The sequence below is a fragment of the Meira miltonrushii genome, assembly GCF_003144205.1.
Source record: "Meira miltonrushii strain MCA 3882 unplaced genomic scaffold FA14scaffold_6, whole genome shotgun sequence".
NCBI lineage: Eukaryota > Fungi > Basidiomycota > Exobasidiomycetes > Exobasidiales > Brachybasidiaceae > Meira > Meira miltonrushii.
The window spans coordinates 393,284-411,827 of NW_020289948.1; the positions used below are offsets into that span (position 1 = coordinate 393,284).

At 43.8% G+C, this 18,544-nt stretch overlaps 9 protein-coding genes across 9 annotated transcripts; 3 read left to right on the forward strand and 6 right to left on the reverse strand.

Moving 5' to 3' along the window:
• Nucleotides 1–3: 3 nt before the first annotated feature.
• Nucleotides 4–3,921, forward strand: FA14DRAFT_162619 (P-loop containing nucleoside triphosphate hydrolase protein). The gene has a single exon (XM_025499694.1). It carries the CDS (start codon nucleotides 363–365, stop codon nucleotides 3,438–3,440), a length of 3,078 nt encoding a protein of 1,025 aa, XP_025351992.1. The 5' UTR covers nucleotides 4–362; the 3' UTR covers nucleotides 3,441–3,921.
• On the reverse strand, nucleotides 3,512–4,700 carry FA14DRAFT_166006 (quinone oxidoreductase putative; the record flags this gene model as incomplete). The annotated part of the gene is made up of 3 exons (XM_025499990.1): nucleotides 3,512–4,446; nucleotides 4,486–4,615; nucleotides 4,674–4,700. 3 exons carry the CDS (start codon nucleotides 4,698–4,700, stop codon nucleotides 3,512–3,514), a joined length of 1,092 nt encoding a protein of 363 aa, XP_025351993.1.
• Nucleotides 4,701–5,381: 681 nt separating this feature from the next.
• Nucleotides 5,382–6,143, reverse strand: FA14DRAFT_158503 (uncharacterized protein; the record flags this gene model as incomplete). The annotated part of the gene is made up of 1 exon (XM_025497968.1): nucleotides 5,382–6,143. The coding sequence occupies one exon, from the start codon at nucleotides 6,141–6,143 to the stop codon at nucleotides 5,382–5,384; it is 762 nt and encodes a 253-aa protein (XP_025351994.1).
• A 320-nt stretch (nucleotides 6,144–6,463) lies between these two features.
• On the reverse strand, nucleotides 6,464–7,014 carry FA14DRAFT_92246 (uncharacterized protein). The gene has a single exon (XM_025503073.1). It carries the CDS (start codon nucleotides 6,878–6,880, stop codon nucleotides 6,473–6,475), a length of 408 nt encoding a protein of 135 aa, XP_025351995.1. The 5' UTR covers nucleotides 6,881–7,014; the 3' UTR covers nucleotides 6,464–6,472.
• Nucleotides 7,015–9,213, reverse strand: FA14DRAFT_92245 (uncharacterized protein). The gene has a single exon (XM_025503072.1). It carries the CDS (start codon nucleotides 9,108–9,110, stop codon nucleotides 7,149–7,151), a length of 1,962 nt encoding a protein of 653 aa, XP_025351996.1. The 5' UTR covers nucleotides 9,111–9,213; the 3' UTR covers nucleotides 7,015–7,148.
• A 145-nt stretch (nucleotides 9,214–9,358) lies between these two features.
• Nucleotides 9,359–11,128, forward strand: FA14DRAFT_162621 (uncharacterized protein). The gene has a single exon (XM_025499695.1). It carries the CDS (start codon nucleotides 9,451–9,453, stop codon nucleotides 10,852–10,854), a length of 1,404 nt encoding a protein of 467 aa, XP_025351997.1. The 5' UTR covers nucleotides 9,359–9,450; the 3' UTR covers nucleotides 10,855–11,128.
• On the reverse strand, nucleotides 10,928–13,429 carry FA14DRAFT_92243 (uncharacterized protein). Its single transcript, XM_025503071.1, has one exon. The coding sequence runs from the start codon at nucleotides 13,405–13,407 to the stop codon at nucleotides 11,002–11,004; it is 2,406 nt and encodes an 801-aa protein (XP_025351998.1). The 5' UTR covers nucleotides 13,408–13,429; the 3' UTR covers nucleotides 10,928–11,001.
• A 211-nt stretch (nucleotides 13,430–13,640) lies between these two features.
• FA14DRAFT_139491 (putative DNA repair endonuclease rad2) lies at nucleotides 13,641–14,881 on the reverse strand. Its single transcript, XM_025497081.1, has one exon. It carries the CDS (start codon nucleotides 14,859–14,861, stop codon nucleotides 13,737–13,739), a length of 1,125 nt encoding a protein of 374 aa, XP_025351999.1. The 5' UTR covers nucleotides 14,862–14,881; the 3' UTR covers nucleotides 13,641–13,736.
• Nucleotides 14,882–16,005: 1,124 nt separating this feature from the next.
• FA14DRAFT_92271 (alpha/beta-hydrolase) lies at nucleotides 16,006–18,258 on the forward strand. Its single transcript, XM_025503074.1, has 3 exons — nucleotides 16,006–16,679; nucleotides 16,750–17,131; nucleotides 17,203–18,258. The coding sequence occupies exons 1-3, from the start codon at nucleotides 16,280–16,282 to the stop codon at nucleotides 17,789–17,791; spliced, it is 1,371 nt and encodes a 456-aa protein (XP_025352000.1). The 5' UTR covers nucleotides 16,006–16,279; the 3' UTR covers nucleotides 17,792–18,258.
• Nucleotides 18,259–18,544: the final 286 nt, after the last annotated feature.

An 18,544-nucleotide genomic window follows, 5' to 3' on the forward strand; every position in this document is an offset into this window, starting at 1 on the left:
TGTCCAATACAGACATCCATCATTACAAAAGATATCAAGTCAAGAGCGAATGAAAATCGAGTCAAATTGATATCGACCATAATCACTTGCTCCCTTCTCTCTTTCGTCACACACGTCGATCGCCCATCATTCATCGAATAGGAACACGGATAGGTAAAAATGTTTGTTCGACCTCTTCGGTGACATTGTCTGGCGGCCGTCAGCGACAGCAGCAGCAGCATGTCGGTCAAAGCTTGTCTGGCTTGCTCGCCCGTCAAGCACATCAATCTGCCGCTGCTGCGAATATTGATAGGGTACGAATAGAAGATGGACAAGCGAGGAAAGGATTACCTCCTTCGAAAGGGAATTGGTCTTGGAGACAGATGCAACGGTCTAAACAAGCAACGTACAATTCAGCTGATAGAAAGCAAGTCGCATCCTTGAGATCTGATTTTGATGCACTACCACCTTCTCAACAGGCTTCTTCCTCTCGCAACCCATTCGGAAAGACGGCTGTGTTTGAAGCGGATGAGAATAGTCTTGGATCGTACACGGACATCGATAGGTCTCGATCGGATCCACAGCCGCTCAACTATCATGAGAATGACGGCTTTGAACCTGAAAGCTTTGTCGCAGCAGAAGATTGGCAAGATGAGCAGATGCAGCACTGCAGCTCAAATGAAGTTGATGCTGCATCAGAAGAGCTTGCGGGTATTCAAGAAGCTTCTCCCTCAGAGGACATTCAAGGCAAAGCTAAAGAGGTCAAAAAGCGTAGATCGGCAAAGACAAAAGAGACAAAGGAAGACGAACCATTATTCGGTCGAGGTCAGCAAAGAAGGGCGGCTAGCAAGACTGTGCTGAACGGAGGAATGACTCAACAAGACAAGCTAGATCGCAAGAATCATATAGAGTCAGTAGCACTGCGTGATGGTGTTCTATCCGCACAGGCTGAAACGAAAGCATTAAAGAAGCTTGACGCCCAAAGAAGACAAAGAAGGAAAACACACTTGCTCACACTACAACCTTACATAGAGCGGAACATGCGATTGATCGACTTGGAAGCTGAGGAAGAGCGGAAGACGGTGGAGCTGCAACGCACATGGTCTGATGCTCGGCTTAGACTGGAAGGCGTGATGATACAAGGGCTGGAAGGGTATTGGCTGCAAGCAAGTGCAAGTGTGGGACTGGAAGATGAACTTACAGGATTCTCAAAAACAACCTCTGCTCCATCTCAGCGTACGGCAGTATTTCACAGGCCAGGCAAAGCGAAATTAGGATGGACGAAAATCCAAAAAGGTGATCAACTGTCCCTTCGTGCAGAGAAATCACCGAAGCAGAGGAGCGCCGAGAATACCGATCAAGAGGGGCCTACAGAGGAGGAGGGAGTCATTGGTACTGTCCGAAATATCTCCGAATTTGAACTGCGCATCGTCTTTCGTGAACCGCCCGCAGATTTGGATCTGCTCTCGTCTTCGGCATGGCGTGTAGATTTGGCATACAACGATACAATCGAAGAGAGACTCCGAGCAAGCGTAGAAGCAGTTGCACATGATGTCGATGCTACCCAGCGTGCGGGCGCGGAATTGAGTGGAACGCATCTTGTTGATGTTTTGCTGGATCAACCAAAGAAGAAAAAGGGCACTGATGTTGACTCAACAGCACCTTTACCTATCACTGAATGGATACGACAACATCGACCAACAATACCCGCACCGAATTTGAGTCACTTGACCACATCTCAACGCGAAGCGGTCGAATTGATGCTCGGCGAACGAATCAGTCTTATCCAAGGTCCACCGGGTACAGGAAAGACGAGCACGATTGTTGCTGCTCTCAAAGTGTTGAAACATCATTATGAGATTCCTCATCCTATCCTTCTTACCTCACATACAAATGTGGCCGTTGATAATCTTGCACAAGGCTGCAAAGAGACTGGCTTAAACGTTGTTCGTGCTGGACCGACTGCCCGTGTACGGGAAGCGATCATGGACATCACTTTGGAGGGAAGAATGGAAAAGCATCCTTCTAAAGGTGCGTTGGATCGGACGGAAGCGCAGAGAGTGAATACTGTGCTGGAGTTGCAAAAGGCACAGAGGTTTGTATATTCGCAACAGAACAAAGGAAAGCAAGAAAACGCACAGAAACGCAAAAATGACGATGATTTGGCAGATCGCTTTCACCCATCTTCATTTGATGCCATCGTAGAAGACGATATACAAGCACCAGCATACGATGCCGGCTCGATCACAAGACTGAAACAGAAGCTATCGCGCCTAATCCAACGAGCATATTTGATCAGACGGAATATTGAAACAGATATCTTCGCTGAAGCTGATGTGGTTTGCTGTACAGCATTATCTGCACCTCTAATTCACGCTATCGATTTCCCGTTGGTATTCTTTGACGAAGCAACAATGGCTACCGAACCGATCACACTTGCAACGATCACCAAAGGATGTCAACAATTGAGCTTGATCGGTGATCATAAACAGTTGAGTCCTTTGATCAGAAGTCGAGAAGCACAAACAGAAGGATTGGGAGAAAGTATGTTTGAACGTTTGATGGAAAGAGGTGATTTGAAAAGTGTCATGTTGGACACGCAACATCGAATGCATCCTTCTTTGGCTGCTTTTTCCGGAGAAGAATTCTATGATGGCAAATTGAAGGATGGCGCAAAGACAAGCAAGATGGTCCCTCTCCAATCTTCTTTCGCAAAGGAAAAGGGCGAGAATGCAAATACGGGCTTCTTGACATTTGTGCATCATAATGGAAGGGAAAGCTTAGCAAAAAGCAAATCACTCGAAAATGAAGCGGAAGCAGAGATTGTCGTGAGCATTGTGGCAGATCTTTTGGCAAAGAATGAAGATCTACATGGATCGGATATTGCAATCTTGACACCTTATGCTGGTCAAAGACAGTTGATTGCTCGCTCTCTTCTTGAACCAAGTTCCGCACTACGAAAGCTATTTACTCGTCAATTGGAATTACGCGGAGGACAAGCTGCCAAAGCTCGAGTACGAGAGTTGCCTAGGCTAGAAATCGAAACAATTGATGGATTCGAAGGACGAGAAAAGCGTGCGATTGTATTCAGTATGGTTAGGAATAATGCCGGTCGATTCTGGGGTTTCTTGACAGAACACAAAAGATGGAATGTAGCACTCACACGGGCCAGAAATGGAATGTGGATCGTTGGCTCAATGTCAATGCTAGAACAAAGAGCGCCATGGGAAGATATAGCAACGATTACTAGACAAGCAACGGAACTTGTCAAAGCGTCTGCTGGCACTACAAACACGGATGCCGATGAAGAGGATGGAATAGATGATGCTATCAATCGCATTACCTGGAAACCACAAACTGGCGATCATGCTGGATTCATTACCCGCTTTGCAAGTCATCTTCGCCGTAATGAATGCGTGATCAATGCAAAAGATATGCACACGGATGCGAAGAGGGTTTGATAAAAATGCACTGCTTTTTTGATGCTTAATGTATTTTATTTTATTTTGCTTGTATTACTCTTCTACATGTATCAATCAACAGTGACAACAATCTTGCCTGTGTTCTTGTTTGCTTCCATTTCATCATGTGCTGCTTTGATGTCCTTCCACGAGAAGACTTTGTGAATGGCCAGATGATGACCTTGATCACCTTTGTTCTCACTCTTTACCCCTTTCACAATCATATCTAGACCTCCAAATTTGACAAAGTCTTGAACTAAGCTACTCTGATAGTCTAATGATCGTGATCGTAATGTAGAACCTTCGATTTTGAGTCTCTTGAAAATAATTGCACCAACATCAACTTCTTTCACTTTTGTACCTCCCATTCCACCTTGCATTACCAATCTACCATCTCGTTTAAGGGAAGCTAGATTGGGTGCAAAGTAAGGAGCACCAATGAAGTCCATGATCACGTCAACACCTTGTTCTTTGGTTAACTTTGCCAATTCAGTTTGCCAATCGCAGGCCTTATAATTGATTCCTTCTGTTGCACCAACGGATTTGCAAAAGTCACATTTTTCTTTTGAACCTGCGGTAACATAAACATCTTTTGCACCAATCGCACGAGCGATTTGAATTGCTGCCAATCCAACACCTGAAGCACCAGCATGAATCATGGCATCTTGACCTTTTTCCAAATTTGATAATCTCGTCAAGGCTTGGAAGGCAGTCAAGAAATTTTCTGGAATGGCGGCTGATTGTTCCCACGAAAGTTCTTTTGGCTTATGCAGAACCATCTTTGACGGAACGGCGATAAATTCCGCATATGCACCACCCGTTGCCAAACCAAACACTTCATCGCCAACTTTAAAGTCCGCTTGAGCGCCTGCATCGGCGACGATTCCCGAGAATTCCACGCCAAGAATCGTACTTGCTCCTGGTGGTAAAGGATATTTACCTTCTCTTTGCAAGATATCCATTCGATTCAATCCAAAAGCTTTCACTTTGACTAAAATCTTTTCTGCTGAAGCGCCATGATGACCGCCAGGATGATCTTCTCCACCTTTATCGACCAAAACAGGTACGTTTACATTTTCATCGATGAATAATGAAGAAGATGGTCCTTTACCATCTTTGATTTGAATTGCTCGCATAGTCTTTGGTACTGACATTTTTGAGACAATTTGATCAGCCTGTTATGGATATCGTAAAGAAGAATGTGGTCAAGAACAACAAGAGCGAATCACTCACACATTCAAACTTCATGCGCGCCTGCATGCACTTAACTCCACACGTTCGGATTTAAGCGTTTTGCCGCCGGCAATTGCACTTATTGCCAGATAGTACAACGGTTTCAAACTCGAAGAAAGTACGAACATAGTTGAAGAAACATGTAATGAGCTCAAATATTGTCCATTAATGGATCCTAAGCTTAGCCATAGATGACGTCGGTGATTTTGGCGAGGCACTATCAGAAGCATGGCGAGCTTGGTCCATTGCATCATGAAGTTGTCTTTTTGTCTTCATGACGTAAATTTCCCTTTTCGATGTGATAATCAACGTCATTTAACAAATCTCACGCCATCACAGCCTATAAAATTTGCATATATTGCGAATAAGACTGCAATTTGCATCGTCAGCAGTACGCAAAGTCGTATGTGTTTAGTCCCACGACATAAAAACCATCATTTGACAGCAAGGCAAGGTAGTTTAAAAGTACCTCCGAATTTGCTCACTAATTTCTGGTCCTCCATGGAAATTATATCATTGGATAACTGGACGGACAAAGAAAAAAAAAGATACGAAAGGTTAAAAAAATGTGAAAAAGATGAGAGAGGTGTCAAATAAAAGATAAAAGACTAAAGAGTATTTATACGACTGATCGATTGTGTGGGAATAAATCGACCACGTATAACAACTTATTGTCGGGTATGATACATAGGTCAAAATTTCTTTTCTTCAATAAATCTCGTTGTATTTCTTGCGGGCTAATTCTGGATTTTTTGCTTGTTCTTTTACTTCGATATATTTCAAATCTTTTGGTCCAGGAACTTTTAGATTGTTTTCGAGGTCATACATACTAGATAAGTTTTTATTGCCTTCTTTCTCATGGTATGTAGCCATCTTCTGCTTTTGAAAAAGAGAATTTTGGTGTTGTTCCGCATCCATACCAGAAGGTACTCCTTTCTTCTTCATCTCTGCATGTTCAGCTAAGATACTCTTCCTTTTTCCATCGTTTGCTTTGAACTTGGTATAGTGGTACTGATAGTTACCTTTCGTCATCTGCTTCTCTGCCGTTTTGCTGGAGCTGCTTGGTCGATTTTTGGTAGGAGATGGATTTTCGCGAGCTTGCGCTCTTTCTGCTCTTGCATTATCCTTGTCAACAATGTACTTTGTAGTTTTGGGTCCCGGAAGCTTTAGGTTTCGTTCAAGATCGTTAACATTATTTTGATTTTTCTTAATTTTACCTCGATACAATTGTGTGACAGTTTTCTTGCTCATCACCTCATGTGAGTGTGCTTCCTCATGACCAGGCTGTACTGGTTTGGCTTTCGCTGCTCTGTGTTCGCCTGTCGCTCTTTCGAAATTCTGTTGAGCGCTCGCTAACTTCCACGTATGATATTCAAGAGTACCTTTCGTATGCTGCAATCCTGTCGTAGAAGCGCATTGAATGCTGGAGCATGTGCAAATCAGCAAAAAGATGATGGCAAAGAACTTCATCTTGAGCAACGGTTGAAGTCTAAAGGATTGGTTGATTGATGAGCCTGCGATAAGCTTGAGCCTTTAATAGTTTTCCTATCAAACAGTTTTCTCTTATGATCTGAGCACCCGAGGATTTGCATACACTATCACAGCCGCGAGGCAGGATAAAATCAGAAGACCCGTACACTCGAAAAATTCAATTGCTTACGGTAAAGCTTGAAATCGTATAAAGCTGTTCATGATTACACAGGATGCGTTTTGGCTGAAAACAAATTCGGATGGCGAAAAGGGAGAAAAGAAGAAGCGAACAAAGATACGCCGACACGGTGACTTGATGTCATGCTGCCTTACAAAGATCCCGTGGGGCTGTTCGGTCTCTTTCGTTTTTTAGACTTGGAATTAGGTTTACGTCCTTTTTGTTTAGCTGCGTCCATTTGGTCGATGTATGCCAGATCTTTCGTTCCAGGAAGTTTCTTTTGATCACGAATATCATGAATACTGTTCACATTTTTATTAATTTTAGCTTGATAATGCTTTTCAGTTTCTGTGAAACCTACACCAGATGCTTTGTCGTAGTTATTACGAGCTCGTGAGAGCTTCACGAGATGATAATCGATGCTACCGCTCGTTTGTTCTTTTTCTTCATCCTTGGTACAGAACACAATGAAGTGCAAGCAGTACGAAAACTGAATGACAAATAAGATTGTTGACAATCTCATGGGTAGGAAAGTTGTAGGGGTGAGTGCTCGAAGCATCTTCGTTTTCTACATCTCCCTTCTTTATATGTTTTTAGCGAGCACAGCAAGAATGCAAAGAGTTGGCCGACAATTTTGGCCGGCTGTCACCGCTTTTGAAAGTCAAAAGATAATCAGATATGTTACTTCGTACGCAAGTTTCCTGATCTTCATCAGATCACCCTTATCACTAGCCATTGCGTTAAGCAATCTTTTATTGTACAAATGATGTATTCTATGATACAGTAAGGTGAAAAGGGCGCACAAAGAAGCAAGAATAGCATTCTCTTTACTCGTACTCCTGCTCGTAATAGTCTTCTTCAGCGTTTGGTTCGCTATCTCTACGATAGCCCGGAATTCCCGCCATCCAATTGTCTTGATCGTCATAATCGGTTTCTGCATCTGTTGCGCCTCCATGACTTGTCGCTCCATCTGCTTCACTTTCTTCTCCACGCCCAGCAGAATTCGCATCTCTTTTACGTTTATCACGCATTTGCAGATCCCTCTTTGATCTCTTGCGTACGTCCGGATGATTGCTAGGTAAAGCATCTCCTTCTTCTTCCACAATGGCTTCATCATCAACCGTTTCCGCTTCACTAGGGTAAAGCGAGTTGGCTCTGGGACGTTCTTGATCCATGAAATTATGATAGATTTCTTCTTCCACTTCTTCCTCATCTTCAACATCCGAATGACTACGTTTTGCCTTCGTGGGTGTTGGCACATCAAAGAGCGTACTGATCTTGTCGTAATTCAATCGTTTACTGAAATTCTTTTTGCGCATCATCATCTGTTTCGTTGATTCAGCAGCAGTTGAAGGGGCTGCAGATGAATCGCGCGGTTTGCTCTTCTTTCGTCTGGCGGGTCTTGGTGTTATTCCAGCTTTGATATCCGCCTCCATCTTTAACTGACGTTCGAGCGTTTTCTCTAGATAGTCCCGATTGAATTCAACCCAGACTCTTTCCTTAATCTTGACTTCGTCTGGCGTGAGGATGAAAGCTTCCAGCTCTTCTTCATCTAAGCCTGCCAGTTCGTCATCTAGAGCAGGAAGCTCTTTCTGAGAGCTTTTGATCTGGACAGCTTCCTCTTCCTTTTTCTGCATTTCTCTCGCCGCATCTTCATTGAGGTATTGCGAGATTTCCGCATGTGTCGCCTGATCAGCCAGCGCTTCCAACCTTGGGTCAACCGGCTGCTGCTGTTCTTCCTCCTCTTCATCGTCTTCCTCAACATCAGCCTCATTGCCCCCCTCTTCCTCCTCCTCCTCCCCATCTTCATCTCCCCCTTTAAGCTTCTTATTGGGTCGTGCTTTTGAGCCTTTCTTGTTTCCCTTTTTCGTTAAGCCTTGCAGAGCGAATGCAGGAGGCTCGTTTTCCTCTTCCAGCCAGATATTTCGGAAGTCATCAATTGTCAATTTACTGCTAGATGTTTCCTTAAATTCCTCCAATCGCTTTCGCAATGTGACATCGGCAATTTTGACAACTTGAATGATCTCTGCAATCGATCTACGGAAATTGTTCATCCGAGCAGCTAAGAGCAAACAAGCACCACAGATACCAGCTGGTCGTCGTCCATGCGTGATCCAATCCTTGTTGAACCGTTTTACCAATCGGGTTGCATCCGTTGCCACACGTTGAGTTTCGTCGCCAAAATCAAGCAGACTAGCGAATCGAGAAATATAGATAGATGGATCAATAATGGGCATTTTGAAGCCTAAGCATCGAATCAGTCGAAGATAAGAACGACCCAATACAAAGACGTTGACTCCAATTGCATCTGCGAAATCGATTAGCATATGATTTGTACGATCCATTCTGCATGCTACGTATAGACAACTTGCTTGTGTGTATTCTGATTTTCGTCCCAGTACAAAGTTGTGTGGTTCACTTCCGTCTGCTTTGTATGTTCCTCCTTCTAAGGCCAATTGAAACAATCTTCCCGCCTTTTCGATCGTGGCAGGAGGAACGCGTTTTGCCGATCCCAAAGCACGAATGGCATAACGTGCATTCGAAACAGTTTGTTCACGAGAAGCACCAACGCCACCGCTTCTGAAACCACCTGGACCTTGAGTTCTTGCACCTCTTTGTTCGTTTCCCACATAACTACCTTGAACAACCGCACCTCCTGCACTATTTTCTGCAAACGTTACATCCGATACGATTTGTGAATCTTCTAGCACTGTACCACATACTTTACATACAATTTGCGCTTCTGATTGTTCAACATCTGTCGATTGACAAGAAGGACAGATGGCCATCTTGACCGAGAGGGGGTGGAAGCGTGATCCCGATATATATCACAGATAGATGGATGTATGGGTGGTGGTCATTGAGGAGAAGTGCATGTATGCATACTTTACCTGCATGCCAAAATTAAAGAATTGACTCAATTCACGTGCTTTGCCTGTGTCTTTCTTTGTGTTTATTACGCGTAAGGTGTTAATCGTTGTGTGAGTCTACTTGTAGGAGGCAGTAATTATGCACCGAGTTGATCTTGTCATCTTCTGCCATACCTTCATCTCATCTCAGCAACTTATTCTTCTCTTCTTACCTTCTCTTTCTGCTTTTTGAAAGCAAAACTATGACACTTGTCACGCGATGAGCGCTACACAGAGCCGTCCAAAAGTTCGACCGAGACCAAGAGTTCGGGCATCACAAGAACCTGGATCAGAGGATGGCAGAGATGGAAGGGAGAGCACTCAATCTGCACGCTCCAAGTCACCTTCAGTCTCTGTAACTGCTTCTCCAAGTAAGAAGAAGAGCTCAGCGGCATTTCAAAGGACATCCTCCAATACGACTGCAACTGCTCATGATGACGGTTCAGAAGACGAGGATGACTTCTACTTCAACACGTCAAAGACCGCCAAATTACACATGCCTGCAGCATCAAGCTTTGACGATGAAGAGGAAGATGAATTGACGGATAATTCTCAAGGCACACCTCAAGATAAGAAGCGTGCGAAGGACCACAAAGCTGCATATCGTGCTGAATGGACAAAAAAAGCACCCAAACGGAGATTCGGTAATTTGGATAGCGATATGGACTCTGACGATGAAAACGCGATGAGCGATTCGACGGCCGAGGGCGGCATCGGAATCGGGAGATCATCCAGAGAGCCCTCTCAGCTGACAACGAAGAGAAGGGTAAGACAACGATCAGCCTCACAAGAAGTCACTCCTCCTCCAGAAATTAGCCCGGAAAAGCTCAAGATGCTGAGAGTGACAGTGTCTACGTTCATCAAGCAAAATGGTGGTGCACAGGAGGATATCAATGATGATAGTGCTATGGATGAATTGTTCAATAACGAAGACTTCAATAAAAGCATTCATCCAGACCTTTTGAAGGCTTATCGTGGTAAAGGTGGCGCTCAATTACGGCAAAAGATGAGGGAAACAAGACCCGCTACGTCTCAAACCCAAAAGCCTTTGCCGTTACCGCCACAAGTGAAAAAGGCTGTCTCTTCCACTCAGAATGCTGCCATTGAGCTGTCTGATTCAGATGACAACGTTCCTTCGACATCGACCAAACGAATTCTTCGCAGCGATACTCAGGAGGATCGGGATTCATCGCCCATCGAAGTCATGGAGGTCAGGCGGGCCACAAGTACTGCTGTTCCCAAGGCTGCCGTCACGAATCAGGACCAAAGAGACATCAAATCTAGCTTGATATCGACTCCAGCATATACTGCGGAAAGACCACAAGATTCTGCAATCGCGATGGCGGTTCCAACACCTGCTGAAGAAAGCGCTCCGGAGCCTGAGGAAGAGCGTATCACAGTGATCCTTAAAGCAGAAGGTGGACTTCAAGAATCAGTCATGGTGAAACAGACAACTCTGGTCGGTACGCTCTTGAATCACTTCATCAACACACATCGAGACAAGATTCCACACGATCGGATCTCCAAGGTGCGGATTCGTCTCGATGGTGACATCCTACAAGACAAGCAAACGATGCAAAATCTTGATGTAGATGATGATGACCAGTTGGATGTTGTATGGTGAATTGTCCGTACACGACGTTAATTTATACCTGACCGTAAGCTGTATTATAACATTCATTCTAAAGCACATCAAGCGCTCTTGTTTCTGTGTAAATTATCATTATCCTGTACAATATCACGTCATGATCGTGAACACGATGAATGTCAACTACTTATTCGAAGCAATGCGATAAATATTGACTCCGCTCTTGGCGATCTTGTGTTCATGATCAGGCATATGTCCGACCAAAAGTTGGAAGTGCATATCTTTCGTTCTTGGCAAGACCAAATCCGCCTCATTCTTATCATCATAATTGAATGCAAACAAAGCATCACCACGACGAGCAAAACGGACGTGCTTACCGAGATCATGATATACGTTTGGTTCTTGTCCAAGTAAAGTCTTGATTCCTCTTCTCTTTGCGGCATGTACAAAGATTGGCATCAATGCATCTTGTTTTGCATACCAGCCAAGGTACGTCGTTCTACGTTCCACAACATGAGGGTCGTTTGATTCTTCGATATGGGAACACATTGCCGGTTTTCCATCTCGATATCCTTCATATGTAGCAGAAACGAATTCAACCGCTTTTTTGCCTTCCCGTTCACATTCAAGCCATTCTGACCAAACTTCTACGGGATAAACGCATTGGTCTGGATCTTGTGAGCCGCATAGATCGCTATGAAGACGTACTTTGTCGCCCAATCCGCCATTCCTGTGAAGTGATTCTGATCGTGTGACTTTGAGAGGGAGACGATCACGTAATGCGCCTTGAGCCGGTGCAAGACCATCGGGGATGGAAAGCGGATCAACTTTGCTGGAAGTACGTGGACCGACGATCACATCACCTTTAAACTCAGCCAGGGCGGCATTCATTTCTGTGGTGATGTTGACCATTGTCGGAATCAGAACGAGATCGTAACTTGACAGATTTGTCGTTGGGCCAATCACATCAACATCCAGAGCCAATCTACGCAAAGCTGAAAACCAATTCGAGAACAATTCCGGATATTGGAATGTATAATCAACATACGTTGAACGTACATAACGACCACTTTGCGGTTGAGCTTCGATGAACCAATGTGAAGGGTAGTCAAAGATCATTGCGATCTTCGGAGCATGTTTGGCATTATTTGCTGCAAGATTCACCTTGGCTCTGTGTAATTGTTCGATATCACTTACTGCTGCTTGATGTTCTCCAAACGCGAAATCTGGTTCATCATCAGGTCGCAGCATGCCCGAATGCATCTGTTCTTGTCCGTACGGTACCTGTCGCCAACGGAAAATTCCGTTGAGAGAAGAGCCATGAGCGGTCATATCATGCAGCCACAATCGCACGATTCCAGGAGCAGGGGAAGGATTGGCAGGTGCCCAGTTTACTGGACCTAGAGGTGATTCCATCACACCCCAAGGTCCATAAGGTTGATTGCCATTCCGTACACCTGCAACACCACGGAAGAATGAATGTTGCAATGCTTGATGATCGGGACGTCCAGTACGTGCGTACAACAGTTTTTCATGCTCTGGTGCCCATTCCAATACATCTCCATTGCCGAGAGGATAAGAATCCCATGTTGCGAAATCGATTCCTGTCTCTTGCATGAATTTGTAATGATCAAACGAGAATTCGAAACACATAAAATTGGTCGTGATCGGTTTGGCTTTGTAGCCTTGCTCTCTTGCCACTTCACGAACTGTTTCTGCTTGTTCGGCTGAAAAAGAAATCAACTGATCGGATGAAAAGTGGAACCAATCCAAACGTAAAGCCGGACTACTTTCTTCATTCTCAAGCGTTGGCGGTAAGATATCATCAAAAGTATCATATTGACTTGACCAAAACACTCTACCTTGACGATTGTTCAGTTCTTCAATCGTACCGTATTTATCTTGAAGCCATTGACGGAACTTTCTGGTTGCATGTTGGTCATATGTACGTGTGGTACGTGTATTACCGAATTCGTTGTCCAATTGCCATGCATCTACATTTTCATTGTCACCATATCGTTCTGCCATTGCTCGTACGATACCTTTTGACAGCGCCAAGTAGTCCGGAGAACTGAAGCTGTAGTGTCTTCTAGAGCCGAACCTACGAACATGCATCTCATCATTCACGCCAAGGATATCGTATTTGCGTACGACCCACATCGGTGGAGTGCAAGTCGGCGTGCCAAGGATGACTTTGAGACCATATTGAGCAAGCACTTCGATGCTATCATCCAACAAGCTCCAATCGTAATTGCCCTCGCTCGGCTCTAACAAAGCCCAATCAAACTCCGAAATACGAACATGAGTGATTGAAGCATTTGCCATTCTAGAAGCATCACGAGCCCACATTTCTCTTGGCCATTGTGATGGATAATAATCCACTAAGAATCGAATCTTTTCTGTCCATGGAGTTCGCACATCATCGACATCTTGTGTATATGTTGCTGTCGTATTGACATAACTGCTAAATGCATGTTGTTTTGGTACTTGTGTTGGATTAGAGGGTTCGATTGCATTTGTTGAACTGCAAAAGTGCAATACAACAACTGCACACGCTAATCCCAGCAATCCTCCCAAAGCGTTCACCATCTTTGTGTTTTGATAAAGATGGTGGTAGGAGTGAGAACTTTGCAACGGTACCCGGTTCGTGCATGTATGGTCATCTGATTTGAAATGAAAGAGCGCTCAAGCCATTTACCGTTGCCTCGGTCACCGTTCGCCGATCAATTCGGAGCGTCGGCTTCCATGCATGTGCTAATTATGCTATGCTATTATACACACGTTCGCTCTTTCCCCGCATACGCACACACTTAAGCTTGAGAGTTGAAGCTACGTTCCTGAAATGCAGCTCATAGGTTGTCTGACGATGACTATATGAATAAATACAATATATTACAGAATGAGTGACACGATGCAATTCACTTCTTCTTGGTCTTCTTGCTAGGCTTCTTTTTGTCCTCTTTCTCTTCTTGTTTACGTTTCGGTTGAGGTGATTTGATGGTAAAGAAGCTGTCCAAACGACCTTGTTGTTTTTGTGCTAATGCTTTTTGTAACTTATCTGCTCCTTTACGAATTCGATCTTCGTTGAATCCACGATCTGTACACATGAATTGCACCAAGCCTTCCACATCTGGTGCTTCCCATTTGATGTCCATCTCTGCTCCTGCTGTTACATCTGGTTTACGGAAGATCTCACGTGCTTCTTCGTATGGCCATACTTCCGGTACAACCATCTTTTTTCCGCTATCCTTGATATGTTCCAAAACCCCTTCGATCGTCTTGTGTTCCCGAATGAGTTTGAGTGCAGTCTTTGGTCCCATACCTTTGATTGGGTCCATATAATCACAACCCAGCAAGATACACAAATCGATAAATTGATCCATCTCCATCTCCATTCCCTTTAATGCTTTCTCGAGATTAACCTCGGCAACAGGCATACGCTTTGCTTCTGAGAACGTCAAATGTTTCAACAGGACTGGCGTTCCGAATGTGAGAGTGTCCATATCTTCCGATCCAACAGCATACACTTTTCCAGCTTTGACCAATTCAGCACATTGCGCTTCTGCTTCGGATGGTGCGGTGATGCATGGAATTCCCATAAGTTTGAGTAAATCTCGTGCTTCTTGATTGTGAGTTTTTGTTACTTTGACTTGACGACGAGCAAGTTGATCTGCACGTTCGTTCGTTGCAACATCTTTCTCCTCTTCTTCTTCTTCGCGTGCTTCTTCACGTCTTCCAAACCGTCCTGCCAAGACTTTTGCTTTTAGGTCTGGTGGTTTCCCGTCAAAGACATACATTGGTTTAATACCATAATCTATCATTCTTAACGTTCTATAAAAGAAACCGATCAAATGACTTGTCGTTTCACCACTATCGCTCATCAATTGTTGACCATCAGATTGTCGAACGGCGATTAAGAATTGATACAAGCTCATACTTGCATCAATTGCTACTTTTCTGCCAAAGTATGATTTGATCTCATGATCTTGAATTGCACCTGGAGCTTCATCGCTGATTAAACCTGTTAAACCTTTGATACCCATCTTGATTTAATGCAATGAAGTGGTGGAGAAGAACACAATCACACGATGAATGCATTCGTAAGCTGTTGGGCAATAAAAAATAATATCTTTACGCGTTCGGACATTCAAGCGTGTTGTAGACGCGTCAGGTCAACTTCCTCTAATAAGCACAAATGACCCTCGTCTTGTATACTTCTTACCACAGATATGGTACAAAAGCGATACCATGGTGTAGTCAATTTACAGTTGTTGAAATACGGATAAACGAATCCGCAACTACATTATAAGAGGCGGACACAGGGCGTTCAACCGTTGCAAGCCACTTTCTGTCTCTAGATTATGTACCTCAATATATGTATGGCGGCTGCCGTTTTCAATGCGGAGCCGCATTTCTATATTTGGTCAAGTATTTGTGTGTTTGCGAAAGGTATAACAAGAGTTCATGATCACAATTCTGTTTCACTACGTCCACAATGACAGAAATGCATTTAGCCGCCCTCTTTTTCCTTCTGGCGACAAATGTTGCTTGGCTTTCTACCGCCGTTGCCGAGGTGTTCAATCCAAATCCACAGCTTTCTTATCCAACCGTACACCGGGTAAACAAGACATGGTCATATCGATCTGCAAAGGCAAACGGTAATGTGACCTACAATGATCCCTATTTCTGGTTAGAAGGTTCTGCAAACGATAAAGATATTCAACAATTCGTTGTTGATCAAATCAAAGTCACAGATCAATTCATGCGAACTTGTAAAGGGAAAGATGCAATCGTTCAATCCCTCACAGAGGCAGGCACTTATGATATATACAGTCATGTCAGTCTAGTAACTTCGGTTTCGGCTGGAGAAGGTTTTTACTTGTATAGCCTGACTAGCAGCTCGGCTGATTGATCAACAATTTGGTACACCGCAACCGTTGCCGAGTTTCAATCAGCAAAAGCGAACAATTTCCAGACTCCTCCTGGCAAGAAGTTCTTGAATGAGACCTTATTAAGCCCAGACGGTAACGCAAAAATTTGGTACACAAGCACATCTCCGGACGGAAAGGTGTTTGGATATCTCGTAGTGACAGATAGCGAAGTAGGAACTTGGTATTTCCGTCATTTCGATTCACCATTGGTAGACGTGAAAAGTACAACACTTGGCGGAGAAGGAAGATTGCCGGATACATTACCGTTTTGTGCTGATACAATCTCTTGGACGCCTGATTCAAAAGGTATCTTCTTTCCACAGACTGTGCCTTCCAACGAAGGTACAAATACGGACCATGCTAATAAAATTCAGTATCACGCTCGGGGAACGGATAATTCCAAGGACGTAACAGTCTTTGACTCAAAGAATGCCGGTGAATTAGGAAAAGATACATACTATTTCACCCAAATAAGCCGTGATGGCCGTTGGCTAGCTGTTACTGGCTATTATGAAGCAGCTCAATACAACATGGTTTCCTACGCTACCCTTCTGAGCGAACAAACGATTTCCGAGGATATGAAATGGATATCCTTGGCACCTTCGTACGACTTCTCGTTGTTCCCAATCGGGTTCATCAATGACGAATACTACTTCCAAACAAACAAAGATGCCCCAAATTCAAAGGTTGCAAAAATCAAACTTGATTGGAGTAAAGCACGTCAAGTGAAAAAATTTACAGAATTACAAGACCGTCCACAGGTGATTGATGTGATTCCAGAAAGGGAAGATGCATTAATGCAAACATTCTCAGGTCCTTATCTCACTGCCGGGAATAATATCTTGATCATTTATGTTGAGGACGGAAGTAATGTCTTACATCTCTTTTCTGCTGAGACTGGAAAGGTGATTCAACAAATCATTCCTCATGGTGAGTAAAGCGAGCGGTCCCACAGAGTATTGGTAGAGCTGACGATTTTTTCTCCCGATCTTGCATGCAGAAAAAGGCACAGTAACCGAGGTGCTGGTTACTCGAAGCAGAGAATCATTCACTCTCTCGCTCCAAACTTGGGACACACCAAACAAGATATTCGAGCTAAAATGGGACGGCTATCAATTCGATACCACAACAGTGAGCGTTAGTCAAATCAAAGGAACAAATCCGGATGATTTTGTGATTGAAGAATTACATGCAACATCAAAAGATGGCACTCTTGTGCCATACTTTATCACTTATCGAAAAGGAACAAATAGAAACGGTAAAAGTCCGGCTTGGCTTCATGCTTATGGAGCATTTGGAGAAGTTGATAAATTTTATTATAAACCGAATTATTTTGATTTTTTGAGAAGTTATGATGGTTATTTCATTTGGGGCACGCCACGGTGAGTATGGCTTGTGTTTTGGCTATGTATGACACTATAATGCTAATCAGGTTCTATCATCTATGTCACAGTGGTGGAGGTGATCAGACGGGAGGCTGGCATGAAGCTGCACAAGGCTTAGAAAAGCAAAAAACGTTTGATGATATCATTGCAATAGCAGAAGAGTTGATCAATCAAAATTTCACTTCAGCCGGGAATATCATTCTGGAAGGCGTTTCAGTCGGTGGAACAGCTATGGGCGCAGTGATGAATCAAGCAACAGATCTGTTTGGCGTTGTTCTGATGACGAGAGCACCTTTGGATATCTTTCAACTCGAGACACGCAGCAGTATTGGCTCTGGAGTGGCTGAAGAATTTGGAGGTGTCAATACACCTGAAGGCTTTGATGCAGTGATGGCATGGTCACCATTACAGAATCTCGACCCTGACAAACCTTATCCTGCAGTACTCCTGATCCCTGCTCAAAACGATGAACGTGCACCTCCTTCGAGCAATTATAAGTTCATTGCCCAGCTGCAATACGATCATCCAAGTTACAGCAAGCCAATGCTGTTGTATGTCGCTCAAAATGATAGACGTGTCCGGGCAGACCTTCTTGCAGGCAGCACTCAACTTTGTCTCATCGAACAATCACTTGGTATTTCGAGAAGGAAATCATGAGCATTATAATATACTAAACTCGCTTAATGCTAATCATTCATCCATTCAATCATGTTTCATTGGTCTATAACTCTCTCTTATTCCGGCATTCCCGATCATTTTTGGCCATACGTGACAGCTGTATTTCCTTCTTCCGTGATTATTTTTGATGCTGTGCAGATTCAAGTCACCGATCCATCTGCATGCAGAAAAAAGACAGGGATCGTGGGAGAGAATCTTACCGAGAGTATAAGACAGTAACTCATTATTATATAAGTGGCTTTCCTAGAGTGAGATATTTTTAAGGGCACATTGAGCAATCACAGCCACTTGACAAGGTGGTCAAGTAGGAACGATACTCCTTATCGTTGCATTTAACACGTTGAATGCCAAGTCTTGAAAGTGTAGCACTGTATCAGTGTAAGAGGTTGTCTTGCTATAAATTAAAAACGCCAACGTATTTTTGACATGAAAGGCTAAGTTCAAGCAATTAGCGTCAAAGTTCTGCTTTCCCTCACGTCAATGCCAAGAATCGCTTCTAAACAGAATCAAAGGGAATACTGATGTTTATAATGAATTGCCAAGACAAAGATCCGATGAAGCGGATCATGTCCTTGCTTCCTCCTTTGATCGCCGTTGAGATGAAATGGATATCCGATTGTTTTTGTTGATGAATCATTCCCAACCCGCATCGGCGGGCGGAGAGTGCGGTAATAATGCGGGGTCTCCGGCGTCTTCAAGGTACAAAGTTAACAAGAGAGACAAATATCTCAC

Excerpts from the sequence above, each read along its gene's own strand:
- FA14DRAFT_162621 (XM_025499695.1), top strand. The coding sequence starts at position 9,451 with ATGAGCGCTACACAGAGCCGTCCAAAAGTTCGACCGAGACCAAGAGTT.
- FA14DRAFT_92245 (XM_025503072.1), bottom strand. The coding sequence starts at position 9,110 with ATGGCCATCTGTCCTTCTTGTCAATCGACAGATGTTGAACAATCAGAA.
- FA14DRAFT_162619 (XM_025499694.1), top strand. The coding sequence starts at position 363 with ATGCAACGGTCTAAACAAGCAACGTACAATTCAGCTGATAGAAAGCAA.
- FA14DRAFT_92246 (XM_025503073.1), bottom strand. The coding sequence starts at position 6,880 with ATGCTTCGAGCACTCACCCCTACAACTTTCCTACCCATGAGATTGTCA.
- FA14DRAFT_92243 (XM_025503071.1), bottom strand. The coding sequence starts at position 13,407 with ATGGTGAACGCTTTGGGAGGATTGCTGGGATTAGCGTGTGCAGTTGTT.
- FA14DRAFT_139491 (XM_025497081.1), bottom strand. The coding sequence starts at position 14,861 with ATGGGTATCAAAGGTTTAACAGGTTTAATCAGCGATGAAGCTCCAGGT.
- FA14DRAFT_92271 (XM_025503074.1), top strand. The coding sequence starts at position 16,280 with ATGGTTTCCTACGCTACCCTTCTGAGCGAACAAACGATTTCCGAGGAT. Across the intron at positions 16,680-16,749 it reads TCAACAAATCATTCCTCATG|AAAAAGGCACAGTAACCGAG; the intron begins GTGAGTAAAGCG and ends TCTTGCATGCAG. Across the intron at positions 17,132-17,202 it reads TTCATTTGGGGCACGCCACG|TGGTGGAGGTGATCAGACGG; the intron begins GTGAGTATGGCT and ends TCTATGTCACAG.